The sequence below is a fragment of the Hipposideros armiger genome, unplaced genomic scaffold (assembly GCF_001890085.2).
Source record: "Hipposideros armiger isolate ML-2016 unplaced genomic scaffold, ASM189008v1 scaffold_1040, whole genome shotgun sequence".
Lineage (NCBI taxonomy): Eukaryota > Metazoa > Chordata > Mammalia > Chiroptera > Hipposideridae > Hipposideros > Hipposideros armiger.
The window spans coordinates 352375-374466 of NW_017732390.1; the positions used below are offsets into that span (position 1 = coordinate 352375).

Consider the following 22092-nt stretch of genomic DNA (forward strand, 5'->3'; position numbering starts at 1 on the left):
TCTCAGGATATTAAAAGGTTGAACTTCTTTGAAAAGCCATTCAGATGGGTTCGTTTGGTAGGTTAGAGGCACAGGTTCTTAGCTCTTTCCTTTGAGTGGATAAGGTTTCAGGTGTGTATGGGGGGAATTGCACCCTTAACCCTGGCAACTTCTTTTATCAGTTAAGTGTTATGAGTATGGGACAATTAGAGCAAGAGGAACTGCAAAGTGCCAATCATTCACCATGAAAAATCTCAAAGCACACACCCTTATGATGGTAGGTTAGGACCATCATATTTTTACACAAAAAAATCTTTTTTTTTTTTTTAGTCAATTATCAAATAAAAATGGGCTTTCTATGGTGTGACTTAAATAAAAGGATATCAGGCATGTGTATCAATACTGAAGTCAGTGCATCTGGAATGTGCAAACAGCCAGATCATTGTCTTATTAGAAGCTATTTTGGGCCCCTAAGGAGAGGTTTGTAACCTATCAGCCATTGAGGCCACTTGGTCAAGCATTAGGTTTAAGGATGTCTCATGTTTCCCAAAGGTCAACACTTTGAAATCCAAATTACCTCAGAAATCCAGTCTAAGTTTAGTTGTCTCTTCCTTTGGAAAAAAAATGTCCATTTCTTTGCCTAAGTGTTTTGGAAGTTCTCCAAATATCCATGATTCCTCAAAGGCTATAGATAGTGCTTCCTGAATATAAAATATTGGAGCTCATTTTCAAGAGCTTAGTAATTTGTTGTTAATTATATTTCATTGGCTATGAATTATATTTCCTATTTGTTTATTAATTATACAGGTAATTTTTAGGTACTAGACATAGGAGAACAAAGCAATAGACATACAGAAGAGAACAAAATCATGACTCCTACTCTTATGGAATTTGTAATCCAGTGTCTTTATGATAGAGAACACAGGTTCTTCTCTCAAACTGAGAATTAGGCATTCATGTAATTTAATTTTGCTTTGTCCTCTCTTAGCATAAACCCATGTGCCCCTAGAAATGAGATTATACTTTTTTGGGATAGAAGAGTCTAGAGATCAGATCCGAGTTGTTTTCCACCTCTCAGTAACTTTTCCCAAGTAACTGTATGCCCTTTAGCAAATTCTTCAATCTTCAGATTCTCAATTTTAAAAGTTAATGGTACGCACTTTGAATGGTATGGTAGGAACTGAGTAAGATAAAGCACCTAGCACAGTTACTAGCAGAGATTAGATCATGTCGTTTATAAACAATTTTACTTCTGTCTTTCTGATTTGGATGCCTTTTATTTCTTCTTCTTGCCTAATTGCTGTGGCTAGTACTTCCAGTTCTATGTTGAATAGAAGTGGTGAGAGTAGGCATTTTTATCTTGTTCCTAGAGGAAAAGTTACTTGTCACCATTGAGTATGATGTTAGCTGTGAATTTTTCATATATCAATGGTCTTTATTCTGTTTAAATAAGTTCCTTCTAAACCTAAATTGTTGAGAATTTTAATCATGAAGTGGTTTTGAATTTTGTCAAATGCTTTTTCTGCATCTATTGAAATGATCATGTAATTTTATCTTCATTCTATTAATGTGATGGATCACATTGATTGATTTGCATAAATTGAACTGTCTTTACACCCCAAAGTTAAATCCCACTTGATCATGGTATATGATCTTTTTAATATGCTGTTGAATTTAGTTTGCTAATATTTGTTGAGGATTTTTGCATGTACCGGTATGTTCATCAGGGATATTTGCCCATATTTTTCTTGTGCCGTTTTATCTGGCTTTAGTATTAGGTTAATGCTGGCCTTCTAACATGAGTTTGGAAATGTTCTCTCTTTATGTTGGAAGAGTTGAAGGATTGGTATTAATGCTTCTCTGAATGTTTGATAGAAATTACCTGTGACATCATTTTGTCCTCAGATTTTCTTTTTTGGGAGGTTTTTGATTACTAATTCAATCTCCTTATGTGTTATTGGTCTGCTATTATTTCTATTTCTTCTTGATTCAGTCTTCTTGGTAGGTTTTAATGTTTCTAGAAATTTATCTCTTTTTTCTAGTTTGTCAAATTTGTTGGCATATAGTAATTCATAATAGTCCCCTATGATCTTTTATCTTTCTGAGGCATCAGTTGTAGTCTCCTATTTCATTTATAATTTTATTTATTTGTCTTCTCTTTTTTCTTAGGTAGCCTAGCTAAGGATTTGTCAGTTCTGTTACCTTTTCAAAAAACCAGTCTAGCTTCATCTACTTCTTCTATTGTTTTTCTATTTTTGATTTCCTTTGTTTTTTTGCTGTGATCTTTATTATTTCCTTCCTTCTGCTAATTTGAGGGTTAGTTCTTCTTCTAGCTTCTTACCCTTTTTGATCTTAATCTGGGTTGCATGTACACATTCACATACCCATAAGTATAAACCTCAATTCTTTCATTTTTAACAACTTTTTTGATAAGTTACATATCATGCAATTCATCCATTTAATGTATACAATTCAATGGTTTTTAGTATATTTACAGAGTTATGCAATCATCACTATAGTCTAATTTTAGAACACTTTCATTGCTTCAGAAGGAAACCCTATACCCATTATCAGTCACTCCCAATTTCCACACAAGCCATTATTTATCCATTTCCAGCCCTATGCAACCTCTAAGCTATTTTCTGTCTCTATGGCTGTGCCTATTCTGGACCTTTCTATAAATGGAATCATACAATATGTGGTCTTTTGTGCTTAATGAATGTCACTTAGCATAATGTTTTCCAGGTTTATCTATGTTTCGGCCTATATCAGTACTTTATTCTTTTTTTATTGCTGATAATGTTTATTGTATGAATCTGTCATATTTTATTTATTCACTCATCAGCTGTTGGATATTTGGGCTATTTGGCTATTATACATAGTGCTTTTATGAATATTTGTGTACAAGTTTTTGTGAGGATGTTTTTCATTTCTGTTGGGTAAATTCCTAGTAGTGGAATTGCTGGGGCACGTAACTGTGTTTAACATTTTGATATCAATCCTGATATTTGCCTTCCTAATAGGTTCATGCCACCCTTCATATTTAACCTTGGTTATAGCTTCCATTTTCAAACTAGTGTGTATCTCCTAAAAACAATAAAGTTTATTTTCTCTTATCTGTGTGTAATTTTTTACTGGAATCATTTGTGATTTAAAAAAATAATATTTATTTAAAACAACCTTTATTTTTTGGAGCAGTTCCCAAATTTGCTTCCCACTCCACTGCCCACACCTTCCCCCACTATCAACTTCTCAGCAGAGTGGTACATTTGTTACGATTGATGAACCTACTCTGATATATCATTATCACTCAAAGTTCATAGTTTACGTTAGGATTCACTCGGCATTTTGCAGCATCATACATAATTGTTTCACTGCTATAAAAATTTTTATGCTCTGCTTATTCTTCCCTCCCTTCAACTCCTGTCAATCACTAAACTTTTTACTGTCTCCATAGTTGTGCCTTTCCCAGAATGTCATATAATTGGAAACATGTAGCCTTTTTTGATTGGCTTGTTTCACTTAGTAAAATGTATTTAAGGTGCCTCTATGTCTTTTCATGGCTTGATAGCTCATCTGATTTTAACAGAGTAATAAACCTTTATCTGAATATTCTATAATTTATATTTGTTTTTTGGAATCATCGAATAATGAATCATACTTAATTTTTCTCTGACCTTTTTAAAACCAATTTTTTCCATTATGCCTCACACATTTTTGTTTTTGAATATTTCTACAAAAAATTGAACTACACAAAATATGTGAATATGTATTTCTATAATATACTTTTTTACTACTGAGAAGTACATTACAGACACTGTGCATTTTCTCCTAAATATTTAAGCCTGTAACTCCTAAGAATTCTTTAAATTCCATTATGACACCAAAAAGATTTAACATCAATAATATTTTCTAATATTGGGCCTATATTCAAAGTTTTCCAATTTTCCCAAAATATTCTAAATAGCTATTTTTATTTTACCTGGATACAGTCAAGATTTGTGTATTATATTTAGTGTCTATAAGTCAGAGTTTTCCAGAGAAATAAACCAACAGGTGTGTGTGGGGGAGGGAGAAGGAGAGGGAGAAGGAGAGAAACACAGAGAGACAGAGTCATTGAGATTGAGTGATTGATTAATGATATTGACAACTTTTATGGCCTCCTTGGCCATTTGTATATTTTATTTTGTGAAGTATCTATTCAAACATTTGAAGACTTAACATTTTAGGGGGTTGTTGTCTTCCAATTAATGAGCTGTAAGTGTTCTTTATATATTTTGGATATAAGTCCTTTATGAGATACATGTTTACAAACATGTCCTCCCCATCTTTGGATTCCATTTTCATTTTCTTAATGGTATCTTGGTGGGAAAAAGTTTACCTGGATGAAGTTCAATTTCTTAGATTTTTTTTTTTTAATGATTCGTGCTTTTTGTGTACTATTTAAGAATCTACGTAACTTAAGGTCACAAGATTTTCTCCTATCTTTTCTTTTAAAAGAAAATAATTTTCCTAGACACATATCTAGAACATTAAATTTCTTGAATAGGTTATAAGTTATCTTAGGTTAGAAATTTAGGTCTATGATCCATTTTGAATTAATTTCTATGCATGTGTGGTATGAGGTAAAAGGCAAGGTTAATTTGTTTTCTATATGGAGATCCTGTTATCCCAGCACCATATATTGAAGAGACTACCTTTTCCCATTGAATTACATGAACATTTTTTTCAAATATCAATTGATCAATATCTGTGTGGTACTACTTTTGGACTCTTGGTTGTGTTTCAATAATCTGTACCTCTGTCTTTCCTCAGCAACACATTGTCTTGATTATCATAGCTTTAAAATAAGTTTTGAAATCAGGTATTAATAGCACTCTGTTTTTAAATTGTAGTGGATATTGTAGATTCATATAAATCCCATGTAATCTTTAGTATCAGCTTGAAAACTTTTACAAAAAAATCCTACTGAGGTTTGTTAAATAAGCTTTTCAGTTTGAAATAATTTTAGATTTATACAAAAGTTGCAGACATACTACAGAGTACCATTAAATGCTTTACCCAGTCTCTCCTGATGTTTACATATGCCTATGGCACATTTAACCAATATTGGCAAATTGCTGTAAACTAAACTCAATACTGTATTTGGGTTTCATTAGTTTTTCCACTACAGTTCTTTGTTCCAGCATCCAGTCCAGAATACGCCACATTGCACTTGTTTGTCATGCCTTTTTAGTCTCCTCTGATCTGTGATAATTGATCAGTCTTCTCTTGCTTTTCATGACTTTTACAGTTTTGAACAGCATTGGTCAGATATTCTGTAGGCTGTTAATCAATTTGGGTTTCTCTGATGTTTTTCTCATGATTAAACTGGGATTATGGTTTTTTTTGGGGGGGGCAGAGAAGAAAGGATAATAAACAGTGAAGTGCCCTTCTCATCATATTGCAGAGTATATGTTATTTATGTCAGTAATTATTGGTTTTATTAACTTTGACACTCCGTATGGTAGTATCAGAGAAACCTGACAATTTACCATAAAGTTGCTGCTTCTTTCTTCCCACATTTTCTTTGGAAGCGAGTCACCAAGTCCAATCCCTATGGAAGATAGGGATGGGAGTGGAATTAAGTTCCAACTCTTAGAGAGGATGTTATCTACATATCTTTACATTTATTTGAGGGGAGTTGCTGTAGTAATTATTTTGAGTCTTCCAATTTTAGAACATGGAATATTGTTCCACTTATGTAAGTTTTCTTTAATTTATTCCAGCATGTTTATATGTCTTTTATTAAATTTATACCCAAATATTTTATTATATTTTTTCATACTCTTTTGAATATATGTTTTAAAATTTTATTTTTTGTTTGTTTTTGGCTAGTGTATGAAAATACATACACTACAATTTGTTTTGGTGTATAGATCACATATCATATATCTTGTAAAATTGCTGAGCTCACTTATTGGGTCCTGCAACTTTCTTTGTAAGTTTCTTTGAATTTTCTGCATAGATGATCATATTGTCTGCAAATAAAGACAATTTTCTTATTATATACTAATTTATGTTACTTTTATTTATTTTAATAGTTCTGTTGCACTGACAAGGCCCTCCAATACAATGTCGAATAAAAGTAGTGAGAGTGTACATTCTTTTTTTTTTTATTAAAATTTATTGGGGTGATAATGGTTAGTAAAATTCCATAGATTTCAAGTGTACAATTCTGTAATACATCATCTATATATCACATTGTGTGTTCCTCACCCAGAGTCAGTTCTCCTTCCATCACCATATATTTGACCCCCTTTATCCTCTTCTATCCCTTCTGCCTCCTTACCCTCTCGTAACCACTAAAGTATTGTCTTGTCTATGAATTTTTGTTTCTTTATTTGTTTGTCTTGTTCCTTTGTTGTTTTCAGTTTTATATCTCACATATGAGTGAAGTCATATGGTTCTCGACTTATTTAGCTTAGCATAATAATGTCAAGACCTATCCATGTTGTTGCAAATGGCAATATTTCATCTTTTCTTATGGCAGAGTAGTATTCCATTGTGTATATATACCACATCTTCTTTGTGCAATCATTTATTGAAGGACACTTTGGTTTCCATGTCTTGGCCATTGTAAATAAAGCTGCAGTGAACACTGGAGTGCATATATCTTTATGGATAAATGTTTTTCTAACACACGACCTGCATTACAGGAAATACTGAAGGAGGTTGTTCTACCTGACACAAAGAAACAAAAGAATACAAAACCATAAGCAACATTACGAACAGACAGAAGCAGGAAATGACAATCCCTACACAAAATAGAGCACTATACACTTAAACATAACACGAAGGGTAAAGAAGTAAAAAAACATTTTTTTTAAAAAAAAGAGCGTATATTCTAGCGTTGTTTCTGACCTTAGACAGAAAGCATTCAGTTTTTCTCCAGTAAGAGTAAGTTGTTGGTTTTACATTAAAATATTCATCAGGTCGAGGAAATTCTTTTTTATTCCTAGTCTCTTCATGGGTTTTCCCTTTATTAAATTAGGTGTTGAATTTCATCAAAAAATTTTTCTTGAGTTAATTGTATGGTTTTTCTCCCGTATTTCCTTAAAATGATCATAACATTAATTGCTTTTTACAATATTGGGCTAAACCCCAATAGGTCATCTTATATTGTCGTTTTTCTGTATTTCTGGATTTAACTTTAAAGTATTTTATTAAGGGTTTCTTTTTTTTTTGCTTTTTAAGATTTTATTGGGGAACTGGGGGAGGGAAAAAGACATATTGCTGTCCTTTTGTTCTTCAGTCTAGTTGTAGAGAACGTCACTTCACTGGCCCATATTGGTATTATCATTGCGCTCTTCCCGGGTGAAGCAGATCAGTCGCCGGCCACTGGACAGCTGCTCACAGCGGCTCTTGGCAGCTCAAGCTGGCTGCCAGTCACTCACAGCAGCTTAGGGCAGCCCACTGCAGCCCCACTGCAGCCTACACCCTCGCTGGCAACTCAGGGTAGCCCAGCTCCAGGTCGAACTGTTGTTCACCATCTTAGCTGTAGAGGGCGCAGCATCACTGGCCCTCATGTGGGATCTGAACCGGGGCCCTGCTGCTCAGAGCTGGCGTTCCAAGCTAGCTCTTAACCAACGCACCACTTGGCCGGCCCTTATTAAGGAATTTTATGTAAACTATCGTCATGAGAGATATTGGTCAGTTGTTTACTTGTGATATTTTTGTATAGCTTTGGTATTCTGTTTTACCTTTTTTACTTTTATTTTCTTTGGGATTTAGGAAGATTCATGTATTTTTTACTGGTTGTCTTTTTTCCAGTTTTATTGAAATAATTGACATACAGAACTGTATATGTCTAAGGTATACACTATAATGATTTGATTTACATGTACTGTGTGTGAGATTATTGCCACAATAAGTTAACACCTATCATATCATCTCATAGACACACACACACACAAAAAGAAATATTTTTTTTGTGATGACAACTCTTAGGATTTACTGTCTTAAAATTTTTCAATTATACCACATAGCAATGTTAACTACTAATGGTCTTTATACTAATACCTTATTAGTCTATAAAGAAAAATTTCAGAATTCCCTTAGTCCCCCTTTGCCTTCCTTAGGTGTCTAATCTTTGTTTTATTAACTTTAAATGATACCTTACTATCTATGTCAAAATCAGTGAATGTATTCTATTTTCCTCTTTTTATTCTCCTTTTCTTCATCTGTTTAATCATGTTACTTCTACTTTTTCAGATCATACAATATTTATAAACTATTTTCTATTCTTTATTTGCCTTTGTTTTAGATCTGCAATTAAATATTTTCAGTGTTCATCATCATCCCCTTGACCAATATTCCATAATTGTAATATGGGTTTGATGAAGCTTCTCCTCTAGTGTATTCCTTAGGAAGGGCTTGTGAATACAGTATTCTCCGAATTCTTATATTTTAACATAGTTTTCTATCTTCTTGTTATTTGAGTAACAACTTGGCTAACTATGAAACCATTTCCTCATTATTTTTCACTGTTTTTCTTTGAATTTCTTCAATATATTGCTCCACTGCTGTCACGTATGTTGCTGATGTCAACTTAATTGTCTTTCTTTCATTTATAAGTGGCTTTGTATTTTTGTATGGAAGCCCAGAGGTTTTTTTGTATTTTGTTTTAACTTTATATTTAAAGTCTAATTGCATAATTTATGTCTCAGAATTAAGAATTTCCATTATCTCCAAATCCTTTCAATAAGTAGATTCAGGGCTTCTTTTAATTCTGGAGTGTTCTTTTGCATTTTAGTTTTAAATAGAATTTTTAAAAAACTGTTTTGGTTTATGTTGTCTCAGGACTCCAATTATAGATAGCTTGAGGCTTCTTTGACTATCTTCTGCCTCTGTCACTTTTTGATCCTTTTTATCTTTTTTAAAATTTATTTTTATTGGCTATGTTTAGTTTCCTCCTCAATACCTTCTTAAATTTTAAATTAAATCTATCCTCCCTTGGTTTCTAGTAATGTAATCAGAGTATCTGAGATAATTTTGTCTTTTCAATTTATTTTCTGAGTTATTTCATATATTCCTTTTTGTACATCTGAAAAATGCTTATATGATGTTAATTGAGGCTGCAGCATTTTGTTGCAGTAGTCATCTGCTTCATGTTTATTTTTGTGTCAGGGAAATTCACTGAAATGTTTTGATTCTATTTTCTAATTTTTTCTTTTAATAGTTTTGTTTGGATATTGTTTGCCAATTTTTTTTTTCCGTTTGAAATGTCATGTATATTTAGACTTGCAGTAATAGGCAGGGATGTAAAATTTTCTTTGGCTTACTAGGCTTCTTAGAACGCCTTCCTTTTTATGTATGATGAAGTTAGAAGTCTTTTTAATCACTGGGATTATTTATTGGGAAGGGTTTAATATTTCTTTTGAGGAGGTGGAGAAGTGAGAAGTATAATGTGTTCATTTAAGATTCTTCTGACACATCAACGAGTAGATGTCCAACAAGTAGTTAGTTCTGGATAAGTAGCACCATCTCATTTGGAAAGGGAAATGAATGGGATACTGAACAGAGCTGAAAGGGTTATCTTAGGTTGTATGAGGGATACCTGTTTCACTGTAAAAAAAAAAAAAAGAATGGGTGGATGCAAATGCAGATTAAGCATGTGAGTTTGGTATGTTTAACTTCTGTTTTCTCTAAAGAAGTGGGAGTTGCCATTTGTTGAGAGAGAGGACAGAAAGGCTGCATAACTGGATAACTTTTATATAGCTGTGGGGAAAATGTGACAGAGTGGAGGTTAAGGAAATATAGAAGCTGCACTGAAGTCTAGTTGAAGCTGTAAGTTAAAATCTGTGTGACAGTTGTACTATTTTTGCCCCTCCCATGGCTATAGTTAGAAGCCCAGGCATGGTTCTGAAGAGGTTTTCAGTTTGATTTACTCACTATTGGAGATTGCATAAGCAAGTGAAGCAGATGAATAGTGAGGTAAAGGGGTGACGATTTTAGTTACAAAGCAATTGAAATACTGAAATGTGTTTAAACTGGATATAAAAAGAACTAAACACAGGAGAGGACAGATTATAACAAAGGAATAATTTATTGCATACTTACTACATGCCTGGCTCTTGCCCCAGCACTTTATTGGTAGTATTTTCTCATTAATACCATAAATCATTAGGAGTTATAAGTAAAAACATTTTACCCGCTTACAGGTGAGGAAACTAAGGAATGGAGAGATGAAGTAATTTGTCCAAGATCATGCAGCCATAATTAAATAAGTAATGAAAATTCCTTTCACCAAATTGTTGAAAAACCATGTGATACCCAAATAATTTTTTCCAAATTTAGAAAACGACGATTAAACTATTGACTACGGCTTTTATGACATTTTAACTAGATTAAAATATTGACCTTAATTTTGAAAATACTCATTTCACCTAAATTATACTGCCAAACCACAGCAGTACAAATATAAAAATAACATTTAAGTGCTAAAACATATCATAAAAGTAAAGGATTGTTAAAACCCAATTTTTTCGGTGTCAGTGGAGTAGCCTACTTTTATGGATCTTTCGTCTGTGCTTAGAGCTGTGCAAGGCACTTTCACAAAGGCTATTATTATTATTATTATTATTATTATTAAAAGACCCATAAAATGGGGAGTACCAATGTCATTTAGACATTAAGATCAGATTAAGGGAGATTAAGGAATTTACTCAAAAGTATAGTCAGTTACATGGCAGAGCTAGAATTCCAGGCCTAGCCTATGTGATCCTGTGTATGCATGATGCCTTCCCAACTTCCTGCCTGTTTATTTGGTTAGCCAGGAGAAGCTTCCCAACCTTAGGTCTTCAGTATAACCTCTGGCTTGCTAGAGATTTGTTTACATACCAAGAATAAACCATGCAGTAAGATCAAAGTCAAAATAAAGTGTTTAATAACAAGTAAAGATCTTCCTCAAAATTAAATTATATGGTAATGGTCACACATCTTCCACCTGGTTTTGAGGTTTGCCATGGCCACAACCTAAATTACTCTCCATCCTTTTATTTTTTTGTGGGTAAGTATCAAAGACCACGGCCTGAAAGCAGATACACATGCAATGCAAGTTTTATATGTCTGTTTTTTTGGTTAAATTTCCTTCTTAAAAATCACTGGTTTATTGTGGAATAAATCATCTTTGATATTAACTGTAGAAATTGGGTTGAGGAATAATGTTTAGCATGGCATTTTCTCAATTATTTTTTCATAGCAAGAAAGAAGTTAATAATAAAATAGCAAAATCATAACTTAGAGGTAGAGGCATTCTGTATGCTATTTTCCACCAGCCAAACAAATTGGCATGTCCCAGGTTCTCCTGGCCATGAAAGTGATCAAGTGATCAGGTTAAGCTCTGGTTATAATACTAAATGTCACAGGTTAGTTGTATACTGCATTTGACTATGTTATAGAAAATGGCCAAGCAGAAATTATCCTTTCATCTCCCAATGAAACATTATTAAAAGAAATGAAGGGAACACTACTAGGTAAAGATTAATGGACATCATTTTATGATAACTAACCAGAATAATCTTCTGACAGCAAATGCTGTAGCCCTATCCACAATTTTTTTCCCATATTCTTTATCCCCTTGAAATTGACAATGGAGGAATAAATAATCCATTCCTCCTTCCCTGATATGCTTCAGTGTTTGAAAACAAGGGAACATGTAGCCTTACATATAGTCTTACATTCTCTTCAGCACTATACTAAATATTCTAGGTGATTAAAAAGAAAGAAAGAAAACCTCATGTAAGATGTGTTTTCTGCCTTTAAAGAATGGGCAAGTCAGGAAAACAACACCTGCATAAACAAGACACCTGCTGAACAACCTGGCTATTGTAAAATTCAGTGTCAAGTGTAAAGCTATGCAATGCCATTGTACTGCACAGAGAGAGGATTGGTAACAGCAGAAAGGGTGTGTAAGTCTCTATCTTGAGATGTGAGCTAGAGCAGTGATTTTCAAATTAAGGTCCAAAGACCAGCAGTAATAACACTTCCTGGGAACGTGTCAGAATTGCAAATTTTGGGGATCCACCTCAGACCTATGGAACCAGAAACGCAAGGGTGGGGGTCCACAAGTGACAGCTTAACAAACCCTCCAGGTGATTCTGATGGCAGCTAAAGTTTGAGAATCATTGCCATAATTATAAAGAACAGGTGATACTTGGTTTGTATAATTCTACATCATTCTGATTATCTGTCCTAACTACAAGTAGGAAGAATAAGGATAAACCAAATCCTCCAAATATTGTGACATTTCATTCTTGATAAACCTTGCTGATGATTAGTTTGTTTTTTTTTAAGAAGACCTCCTGTTAATTAAAATAAATAATAAGATTGGGTCAATGGTCAGAGAAATAAAGGAGATTTTCACCAACCAAAGTAGACATGTAATCCCAAATTACTCGTCTTTACTACTTGACAACTGCCATCCCCTCCTTGCTTTATAGACAGTAAAATCTAAACTACAGATTTGCCTACACACATCACATAAGACAGTACCCAGAGGTAGGGGAAGTAAATGGCCTAATGACTTACCTCTGTGCCACTGTTCCCATCTCATCAAATCAGCTGGAGATATGTAAAAACAGATTTCTGGGCTTCACCACTCATAGTTCCTGATTCAGTAGGTCTTCAGGAGGGCCTGAAAGTTGCACTTTGAATAAGTTCCCACAGGAAGTGAAGCTGACCTGGCTGGTGTGGGGCCATGCTGGAGAGCTGCTGACTTGGATGAATCCTCCTGACCAGTGATACGAGTGTTGAGTTCATGTATAGTTATGCATTATTTCCTGTTGTTTTAGGACTTGACATATCTCTTTTCCCTAATTTTCCGGGCTTTTGAATCTGTAGCTTTTAAACTAAGTGGATCCAACATCTTTGTTTCTCTTTGATATTTTCATAAGCTCTTCTGTAGAACCATTGGGTCAGCAGGAACTCCCTCCCTGCAATTTGGTTAATTTGCAGGAAAACATTCTTTGTTCCCTCTATTCTCAACTGTCAGCTACTCTTTGTAAATTAAATTGGAACAGATTAAATTCTTGGCTTTAGTTGGCATTTCACTTTGCTAAGAATTCATAAAATGCAAGAATTCATGAAAGTGGGAGAATCAGTGTTTATATAATGTGGTTGAATTTTTTTCTAAATGCTGATTATATTAGTCAAATTTTATTGGTTCTTCCCTCTGTGGTTCATTTTCTATAATTTCGGGAAATTCATTAGAATGTGAAACTATTAAAAACAGTGTTGACATATACTTTGGTACATGTATTTTGAGACTCTTCCCTCTTAAACCTATTTCAATTCAGACGTTTGAGGTATTTATAAAAAAACAAAAACAAAAACAAAAAACAATGCTTTTGTTTTTACTTTCTCTCTTGCTCTCATATAGGATGAAATGTTCTTCCTGGTATGAAACAAGTGGGGCATAATTGTAGAGAACTCTACTTGCTATAATGCAGCATTTTGCTGGAGAGACAAAATCATGACTCTTAATGACGGTTAGGCTTCAAAAAGCCTAAATTCGGGAAAAACTTTTAGGGTGCTAAAAGGTGGATGTAAAATAAAATGCTTTAATAATTTGAGCATAGAAATGTAAAGGTATACAACTAAAAATTATAATTTTGATAGCTACCTAAAAATACACATTTTTGATGTTTATTTTAAATAGGTAGATACTAAATTAGAGTGCCAAAATTTTCATGTAATAACCTATCAATAAAAAATGCAACTCTTGGGCCAACCAAGTGGCTCAGTTGGCTAAGAGCTCACTCAAGAGTGGGAGCGCTGAGCAACAGGGTCGCCGGTTCGATTCCTAGCCCGAGCTGAGCTGCCACTGAGCTGCCAACAGGTGGCAGGATGGCTCAGCTAAAAAAAAAAAATGCAACTCTTGCGAGGCAAGGTCAAATTAGGTCCAATATAATAACAAATTTCAAAGTAAAAATGAAAATAAAATAAATATTAAAAGGATTGACATAAACCTTGGTCACATTTATTTTGAAGAATAATGTCCTATTCTCATGAGCATGCGGTACCACAGTTACGTTATAACTTAACTATCTGCTGTCATGTATAGATTTGATATTTGTATAGTCACTTTATAAATTCCAGAGTAAGTTATTTGATGTCAGGAAAAGTTAATATGAATAATCTAGAAGTCATTTTTATTTTTCAGTTTGTATCTAATATGCTTTATTATATAATGTCCTAAAATATACTGTTATTTTATAAGCATGTCTGAAAATGGAATTCTTTGTTTCTTTTCATCCTTAAAAGGGAGAAGCAGGACCTCCGGGTGCTCCAGGCCAGGATGGATCACAGGGAGAGCCTGTGAGTACCTTCCCAATTCAGTTCTAAAGGATGAAGCTCTTTTCCTGTCATGAAATGTTTTGACTATTCAAATTCTCCTTCTGGATGCCCTGTTCTTGTTCAGTGACTTCCAGACTTGGAAGTTGTAGAAGCTCTTTGTGGAGTGCTTTAAAATATTGAAATATTTAATCCTCTTTTACAAACCAGAAAGAATTTTGCTAGCAGGAAGTCTTTGTGCAGTATGAATTGCAAGCCCACTCAAACGAGTGTTTGACACAACAACATAGTTCTTTGCTGGGCCTTTAGGTCAATGTCACTTTGCCATGTGCTCCTTGTTTTGTAGTATGCTCTCCGGGATCGTGTGTTCAATAAGAACCAGATTAAAGACACATGACTGAGAAAGCACTGAATCTGAATCCTGGATAGATGTATTCTTAGCAAGTGTGCCAGATGATGGAACTTCAGATGAGTTTGGAAATATAGTTATTTCTACAACTCATGGCCAACATTTAAATACCAGCGGATCTCATTTTATTTGTCATCATTACTATCTTCAGGGAATTTGCAATTTATTCAAGGGGGAACTAGGTCAAGAAATTAAATTATAGACACGATATATTGCAGTTTATCACAAGTGTTCATTTGTGTGCTCAGAATCTAAACATTGAACATGAGAGTGGGAGAAGAATCACAGAGGTTTCTTAAATAGGTGGAGGGGTTGACCTCTTACAATCACTTGATCAAATATTCATTGAATTCTCATTTTGCATATTATAATGCACCGGGGCAAGTTCTCATAGCTACTGCCTTCATGGAGCTTATAATCTAGTTTGGAAGATGGGAAAAAATGATGCAAATAACTACCAACCTGGGACAGTTTATAGTAAATGCCAAATATGGATCTCTGCCACATTTCAGCTGTGTGAGCTTGGGCAAATTGCTCCACATCTCTGAAAACCTCTTCTCCTCATCAAAAAGTGTACATATTTATAGTGCCTACTTCATAAGGTTGTGAGACTTATGTGGGAAACGTGAAAAAATTTGTGAGAATACTGCAGAAATGCGTGGGGCTATCCTAAATGCTGAAAGTTTATAGGAAGAGAATCTTGTATCGTGAGGTGAATGAAAATTTTTTACCAAGGGCTAGATTTGGTCATGAAAGGGCTGGGAATGAAAGGAAGAGAAGAGGGAGGACTAATATGAGTGAAGACACACAGGTAGGATGGTTAAGGGTGTGCCCAAGAAATAATGAAACGATCTTAATGAGGCCCTGTGAAGGGTCCTTATTGGGTGGTAGGGAGTAAAGTTGGGGAAGTGGTTAGGTCATTACATGGAAATCCTTGACTGTGAATTTGAGAAGCAAACTTTATTCACTTACCTTGGGAGTTCTATGAGAAAAAGAATAACGTGGTGAAAAGTAGTGCTTTAGAGGCAGTCATGAGATATTGGCATATGCAGAATGTATCAAAAAGAGAAGAGACAGGAATCAGGACACTAATTAGCTGCATATTAATTACATTAACATGTTTGGCTATTTTGACAGACCAGGCATGGGTGAATAAGTTCTCAAGTAGGGTGTTAATGGAATGGAAAGAATTCAGTAGGGATAGTGTGCGTTCAGTGTATCGGACCCATAATCATTATTAAGGAATAATTCTAGGACTTAGTAACTAGAGTTGAGACTGGGTATCTTTATAATAATTTTGTTTCAGAAAAATATAAAATATACGTGTGTGTGCTCTTGTTTGTTTGTCTGAAGACAGGAAGAGGGATGGGCACAGGGAAGACAGAGAGGTGAGAGAAGGTGAAAAGAAAGAGAGAAATAAGAGACAGTGGACATGAGAGCCAGGCTACAATTTGAGTCCACTGTTTCTAAATGTTTGTGTTCAAATTTATATGTCAACATTAGTGACTCATGTTTTCCTACAGAAGCAGTGTTGTAAAGGGCCGACTAACCAGGAGGTCTCTGTAAACCATAATGCAATGTGAGCACCATATATTTACTTTGAAAATGATGCTATTATGACCCTGTTAATAAAACCACACAGAATTAAAAAAGAAAAAGGAAATGAGGAACGCTTGAGGGGATGTTTTCCTCTCCCAAGGCTGCCAGTTCCTTGCTGTCAGCCAGAATCGGACCCCAATTTGCATTTTTGCTGCCCTGCCTGCTCCTCCTTTATTCAAGACTTACCCCTGCCTGGAGCTTTGGAGTTAGCATACATTTCCACCCCAGGCAGTGTGGTCTTTCAGATTTCTTTTTCTTTTCTTTTCTTTTTTTTTTTTTTTTTTTTTACAGACAGAGATTTCACATTATTCCTTTTATTTCTTGAGTTCATATTCCATTCTGCTGCTTCTACATTTTATTCTAATGAACTTTTATGCTTAATGTCATTTTCAACCCAACATTTAGTACATTCCAAGAATAGATAAGGCATTGGGTTTAGTGAGGAGAGAGACACAGGGCCTGCTCCGTGGAAGCTTACAAGTTGTAGTGGAGAAAGACAGTAAAAGGATAAAGAAACAAAAACTAAATTACAAAGTTCTCATAAAAGACAAACAAGGAGTTGAGGCAGGGGATAATGGCAGTGGGGTAGTGGAGGTTATTCCGATGTAATTCCTCCTAAACCATCTAGATAGAAAACTGGGAGTTACCATAATGTGAGACTCCTCAGTTCCTCTCCCACCCCACCCCACCAGATCAGGGTAGCCAAGCGAGAACCGCTTATCCTTTTCCCCCCACTCCTGTATCGCCTGCTAAATGGTGGTGGATAAGAAGTCAAGTTTCCTGTGTCAGGAGACATACTGTGTTAGGAAAACAATTAATAAATTAAGTCTTCTAAAATTTGGATGTAATTCTTCTGGTCTTTATTCCCTTCCAATTAAGAACATAGAACATTACAAACTATTTTGTTATTGCCACAATTAATGAAAAGTTGGTTGTTAGAAATATCATCCTGTGAAGAGTAATCTTTACCATTTGTGGAGAAGCTTTGAAAACAGGAAGAAAAACATGAAAGTTTATATATTTGGTGATGCCAAGAAATGAAGATTCTTCTGTTGCATGTGGATGCTGGTTTTAAGTATTTATAATGCCTGCCTTGGCCCCACTCAAAAGGACATGCTCATTTTATTCTATAATGTGGCAGCCAAGAAAATTTACAGAGCTTAAGTTGGAAGGACAGAAGCTCTTAGCAAAAATGCTTTAATTAAATACAGCTTATAGCAGCCGGATGATGACTCACTCATGTAAGCAGATTGATAAATATGAATTAACTCCTGGAATTCAAGGAGAAAGGCTGTATTTCACTGGGAGATGATTATACTGCTTTAAAGAACAATTACATTCCCATGCCTACGCTCTGAATTTTAAAGTCTAGTAGTGGTCAATCCTAACAGTAATTCAGTCCTAGAGGTAGCTTACTTTCTAAGTGTCAAATTCTACCAACGTAACTTCAATCTGGGTAACTGTAAACTCAATTCTCATACTCACTGGGTTTTATTATAATTGGTGTCAACCAAGTATCACTGTGTTTAAGGATTATAATATTTCAGTTATTCATCCAATAAGCATTTACTGAGTGTCTGCTTTGTGCCAGATATCATCCTAGTTGAGGAGAATGTGAAAATTAATGTGCCGTGGCCCTGCCCTCAAGCAATCAGATAAGCTCATAGATCGCGCCACAGTATAAATGTTATGGAGGTAGCACAGTGGGTCTTGCAAAGTTGTAGAAGTTGTGTATAATACTACATGAATTTGGGAACACTACTGAAAAGGATGTCTTCTTCTTATTTTTTAAATCACAGCATTATGGTGATACAGTTCACCAACTATGCCATTCACTTTTTAAAGTGTATAGGGATACATTCTTAAACAAGATGCTGTCTTGGCCAGATTCTGTAAGATAAATGGGAGGTGGCTAGTTCTTTGGCCTGGAAAGGCAGGAATCTATATGTCATATTCCAAAACATACAAGTAAAAAAAAAAATCATGACACTTTGGGAAACGTTGTCACTAGTTCAGGCTCCTAAGGATACATGGAAGAGATCGGAAGGAAATACAAGATGAGTTTGTAGGGGTAGGTAGAGGCCAAATCAAGAAAGGTCTTATCTGTCTGTGCTACTTGGACTTGAATCTGAGGGTAGGAGAGCCATTTGAAGGTTTTAAGTAGAGAAGTGAGTTGATCAGATTTAGGAAGTTTTAGAAAGATCACTCTGACATCAAAATAGAGAATGTACAGAAGGTGAGCTGAGGTAGAGGACAGAGCATGGTAGCAGTCTGGCTGAGCTCTGTCACCTCCAGTGCCAATGAAGGCAAGGACATTCAGAGTTGGGAGGGGGGGAGTAGAACTATTTCAAATGAACTAAAAGTACTAGTAGAGCTCAAGGATCAATTGGATGTGGGTGATATGAAAAAGGGTGTCTCTCAAAGCCTTACCCCATGGATAGAGGCACAGAAGACAAAGTAATAAACAGGAAATGGAGCAAGAAGAATCAATTTTGACAGGGGGAGGTTATCCTAATATATTTTCAAATGGAACAAATTTAGGTAACATTGAAAGCTTTTAAATAAGACTAAGCTTTGGGTAATTAGAATAGACATGTAAAAGTGGGGACTCATACAATTCGAGTAAGACACAGTGGGCCAGATTCAAGTAATGTTTATAAGAATTTCTGTCAATATTAGGTGTAGTAGGTTGAAAAATGCTTTACTTTCCCAGAAAGATATCAGATCCTAATACCTGAAATCTGTAAATGTTGTCTTATTTGAATAAAGAGTCTTTGCAGATGTAATTAAAGGTCTTGTGATGGGTAAATTTTCCTGGATTATGTGGGTGGGCCTGATCCAATCAGAAACACCTTAAGAGTAGAACTGAAGTTTCCCAGAGGAGTCAAAAAGATCCTGGTGGCTGAGATTGGAGTGATGAGGCCACAAGACAAGGAATGTTGGCAGCTGCCAGAAGATAAATGAGGCAAGGAATGGAATCTCCCCTAGAGCCACTGGGGCAGGGGTGGGGGTGGGGGGCGTGGCGGGGAAGGTACAACCCTGTCTAGACCTTGACTTCTGACTTCTGGTCTCCAGAACTGTGAGAGAATAAAATTATGTTGTTTTAAGCTAATAATTTTGTGGTAACTTTTTATAGCAACCAAAGTGAACCAGTACACTAGACTTTTCATCTAGTCTAATCCTTATCATTTATGTAATGAACGTATGTAAAAAGTCATGTAAATACATACTGATACATATTGCAAACTCTTGGTAGCACATATATTGATCAAAAACATTTGGACTTAAAGCAAGTAGATAAACAGGTTTAAATGACAGTTTGGTTAAAAGGAAGGCTCCTAGTCATCACCGATATTTTCTGTGTCATCAATTTTGTTAAACTCTCATGTGTTTTTAAAAACTTATTTGTATCTTTCATTTTTCTACATTTTTTTCATTATTCTGTTTAGTAACTTTTAGCCCATATGTCTTCTCTGTACTATTCATCATGTCACAAGGTTGGAACAATTGAAAGGTCTGATATGTAATGTATAATGTATATAAACCAGAGTTTAAAAATGTAATACTAACCATTGCCACCCCAATAAATTTAATAAAAATAGAAGAGCAAAAATTATATAATAGTATATGACTGTATATGCATAAGAAAGGATCTGCATGGTAAACATGTGGTTTAATCATGTTTCAGTTACTCTGATTATATTTTCCCCCCAGGTTATTTTTTTGATGTTTGTTATGTTCTGTTTTTGCTTGTCTGTTTTTTATTTTCCCCTGTGAACATATTTTTGTAATACATTATAAAAATGTAAGGCCTGAATTTTAAGTATTTTACAGCATTTCCTTCTTATTAAAAGATGTTTAGTGTATCAGATGACATTTTCATTTTTGTGCCTTGGGATGAAGAACAGTCAGATTGCATCAAGGAATTCTCAATGGTTGGAAATGTGTTTTCCTAACTTCTCATAGCATCACTCTGATATTATCTTGGGTTGTTAGGCGGATGGGGAGACAGGGCAGCATCACACTCAATTTACCAGTAGTTGAAAAGTGGTAACTGGAAACATTCATTTTCGACCACATCAGATTTTAGACCAAATTATCAAATTGGCCAGCTTTCCGCATTGGCCAGTTGCTGCTAATCCAATCACCTGCTATAGCAGTGTTTCCACTGCTTCTTCATTGTACCTCTTGTTGTCCTGGTGCTCTGTCGTGATGACATCTTGTATTCAGGGTAACATTTTCTCTCAGGCAGCCTGAGCCATTCAGTGCTAGTTCTCTGCTCAGCAGCCAGCCCCTCTGTGCACAGGGAGCCTTATAGCTCATGGTGAAGATGTGTTGGTAGGACTAGGGTTCCACTCTTTGAGCCAAGATCCCTGGAGCTCCATGAGGATGAGAAAGGATGCCGCGTGTCCTAGCTCTATGGAGGTGAGCACATACCTCTTAGTTAAGGATGTCTTAAGCCTTTTTATGCTGGAAATGTTTTCTGTGCCCTTTCCCAGGAAGAAAGACTTGGGGATCACAGTACTATATCTGAGGACATTGGCTCATAGAGGCTTTTGTTGTTTCCTTTCCTCATGCCTTTCGAATTCTTGCTAAACCACACGTTATGCTTGTCTTTGTGGTGCAATGTTAACTGCTGAAACCTTCCAAGTCACCATTGACTTAAGGGACAAGTGGGACTTTTGTTTAATCACCTTTTTTGTGGTGTGATTACTTGATATGACATTTTTATGCATGTGGACTAAAGACATGCATACAATTCTTGGGGAATGTTGATGTTGAACTACTATGTGGTTTCCCATGTGGAATAATCCACTTTATTGTACTAGTAATGTGGAAGCGTCTTTATTTGCTCACTTGACTATTTTTTTAGACTGAGAAGAAAGATAAGAGGAAAATCACCCACTAGTTCTGTGCTTGTTCTTATTTGATTTGCAATTGTATGGCAAGCTTTTTAAAGTCTTTTGTACAGATTTGTAACGCTTTTTCCCACTCCTCTTGCGGGCATCAGGAGTGGCACATCCTTGGTATGTGTTGAGTGGAACAACTTTAACTTAATAACTGCTGTTAAGAATTTCACACGGCACTTTTAGTGTGAAGGTGACCCACGTTTAACAATGTAGGAAATTTAATTGTATTTATTAGTATAATCATCCACTGCTAGTTCCAGGGTTACGTTTTAAAACCCTAAGAATGCATTCTGAAGTAGGTTTTATCTAAATTAAATAATGTAAATGTCCGATTACCTACAGGAGTGACTAAATTTGTAAGCAACATCTATACACTTTTGGTCTCCAAAAATATGGTATTTGACATTGTAATGACTGGGAAAATATTATATTTTTCTTTAACCTTGCAAAGCAAATGTTGGCCAATTATCAGTATAAATGAGTTAATAAAGTCCCACCAGGTATAATCATAGATCTGTTTGGTTCTTTCCTATTTTAAATGATGTCAGAGGTGTAGTAAAACCAAACCACCATCAAACGAATTTACAAAGCGACATTGTGGATTTTAAATTTAGATGCTCTGTGTCTATGATATTGATCATTGTTCTTGATGTTATTCAGAAGAAATCTCTTTAAATATGGTCATTGTAAGAACATTGATAAGCATTAAAATATACTTATTGGAGCCTTCGTCTTCTTTGTTGATTTCTATATATTTGAAAGAAGCTTTATTGAGCCCTGAAATAACAAAAGGAATAAATGCAATTGAACATATGAAATGATGCATGATTAATCCTCAGAATGAGTAATATATCCTCTGAG

The 22092-nt window shown here is 35.1% G+C and overlaps 1 protein-coding gene across 4 annotated transcripts in view; it reads left to right on the plus strand.

Moving 5' to 3' along the window:
• COL21A1 (collagen type XXI alpha 1 chain) overlaps positions 1 to 22092 on the plus strand; it is a 376826-nt gene that overhangs the window by 322065 nt on the left and 32669 nt on the right. For all 4 annotated transcript variants that reach the window (XM_019631703.1, XM_019631702.1, XM_019631704.1 and 1 more), the window contains one exon: positions 14284 to 14337. In XM_019631703.1, the coding sequence (XP_019487248.1) occupies positions 14284 to 14337 (54 nt within the window). The remainder of the gene's footprint in view (positions 1 to 14283; positions 14338 to 22092) is intronic.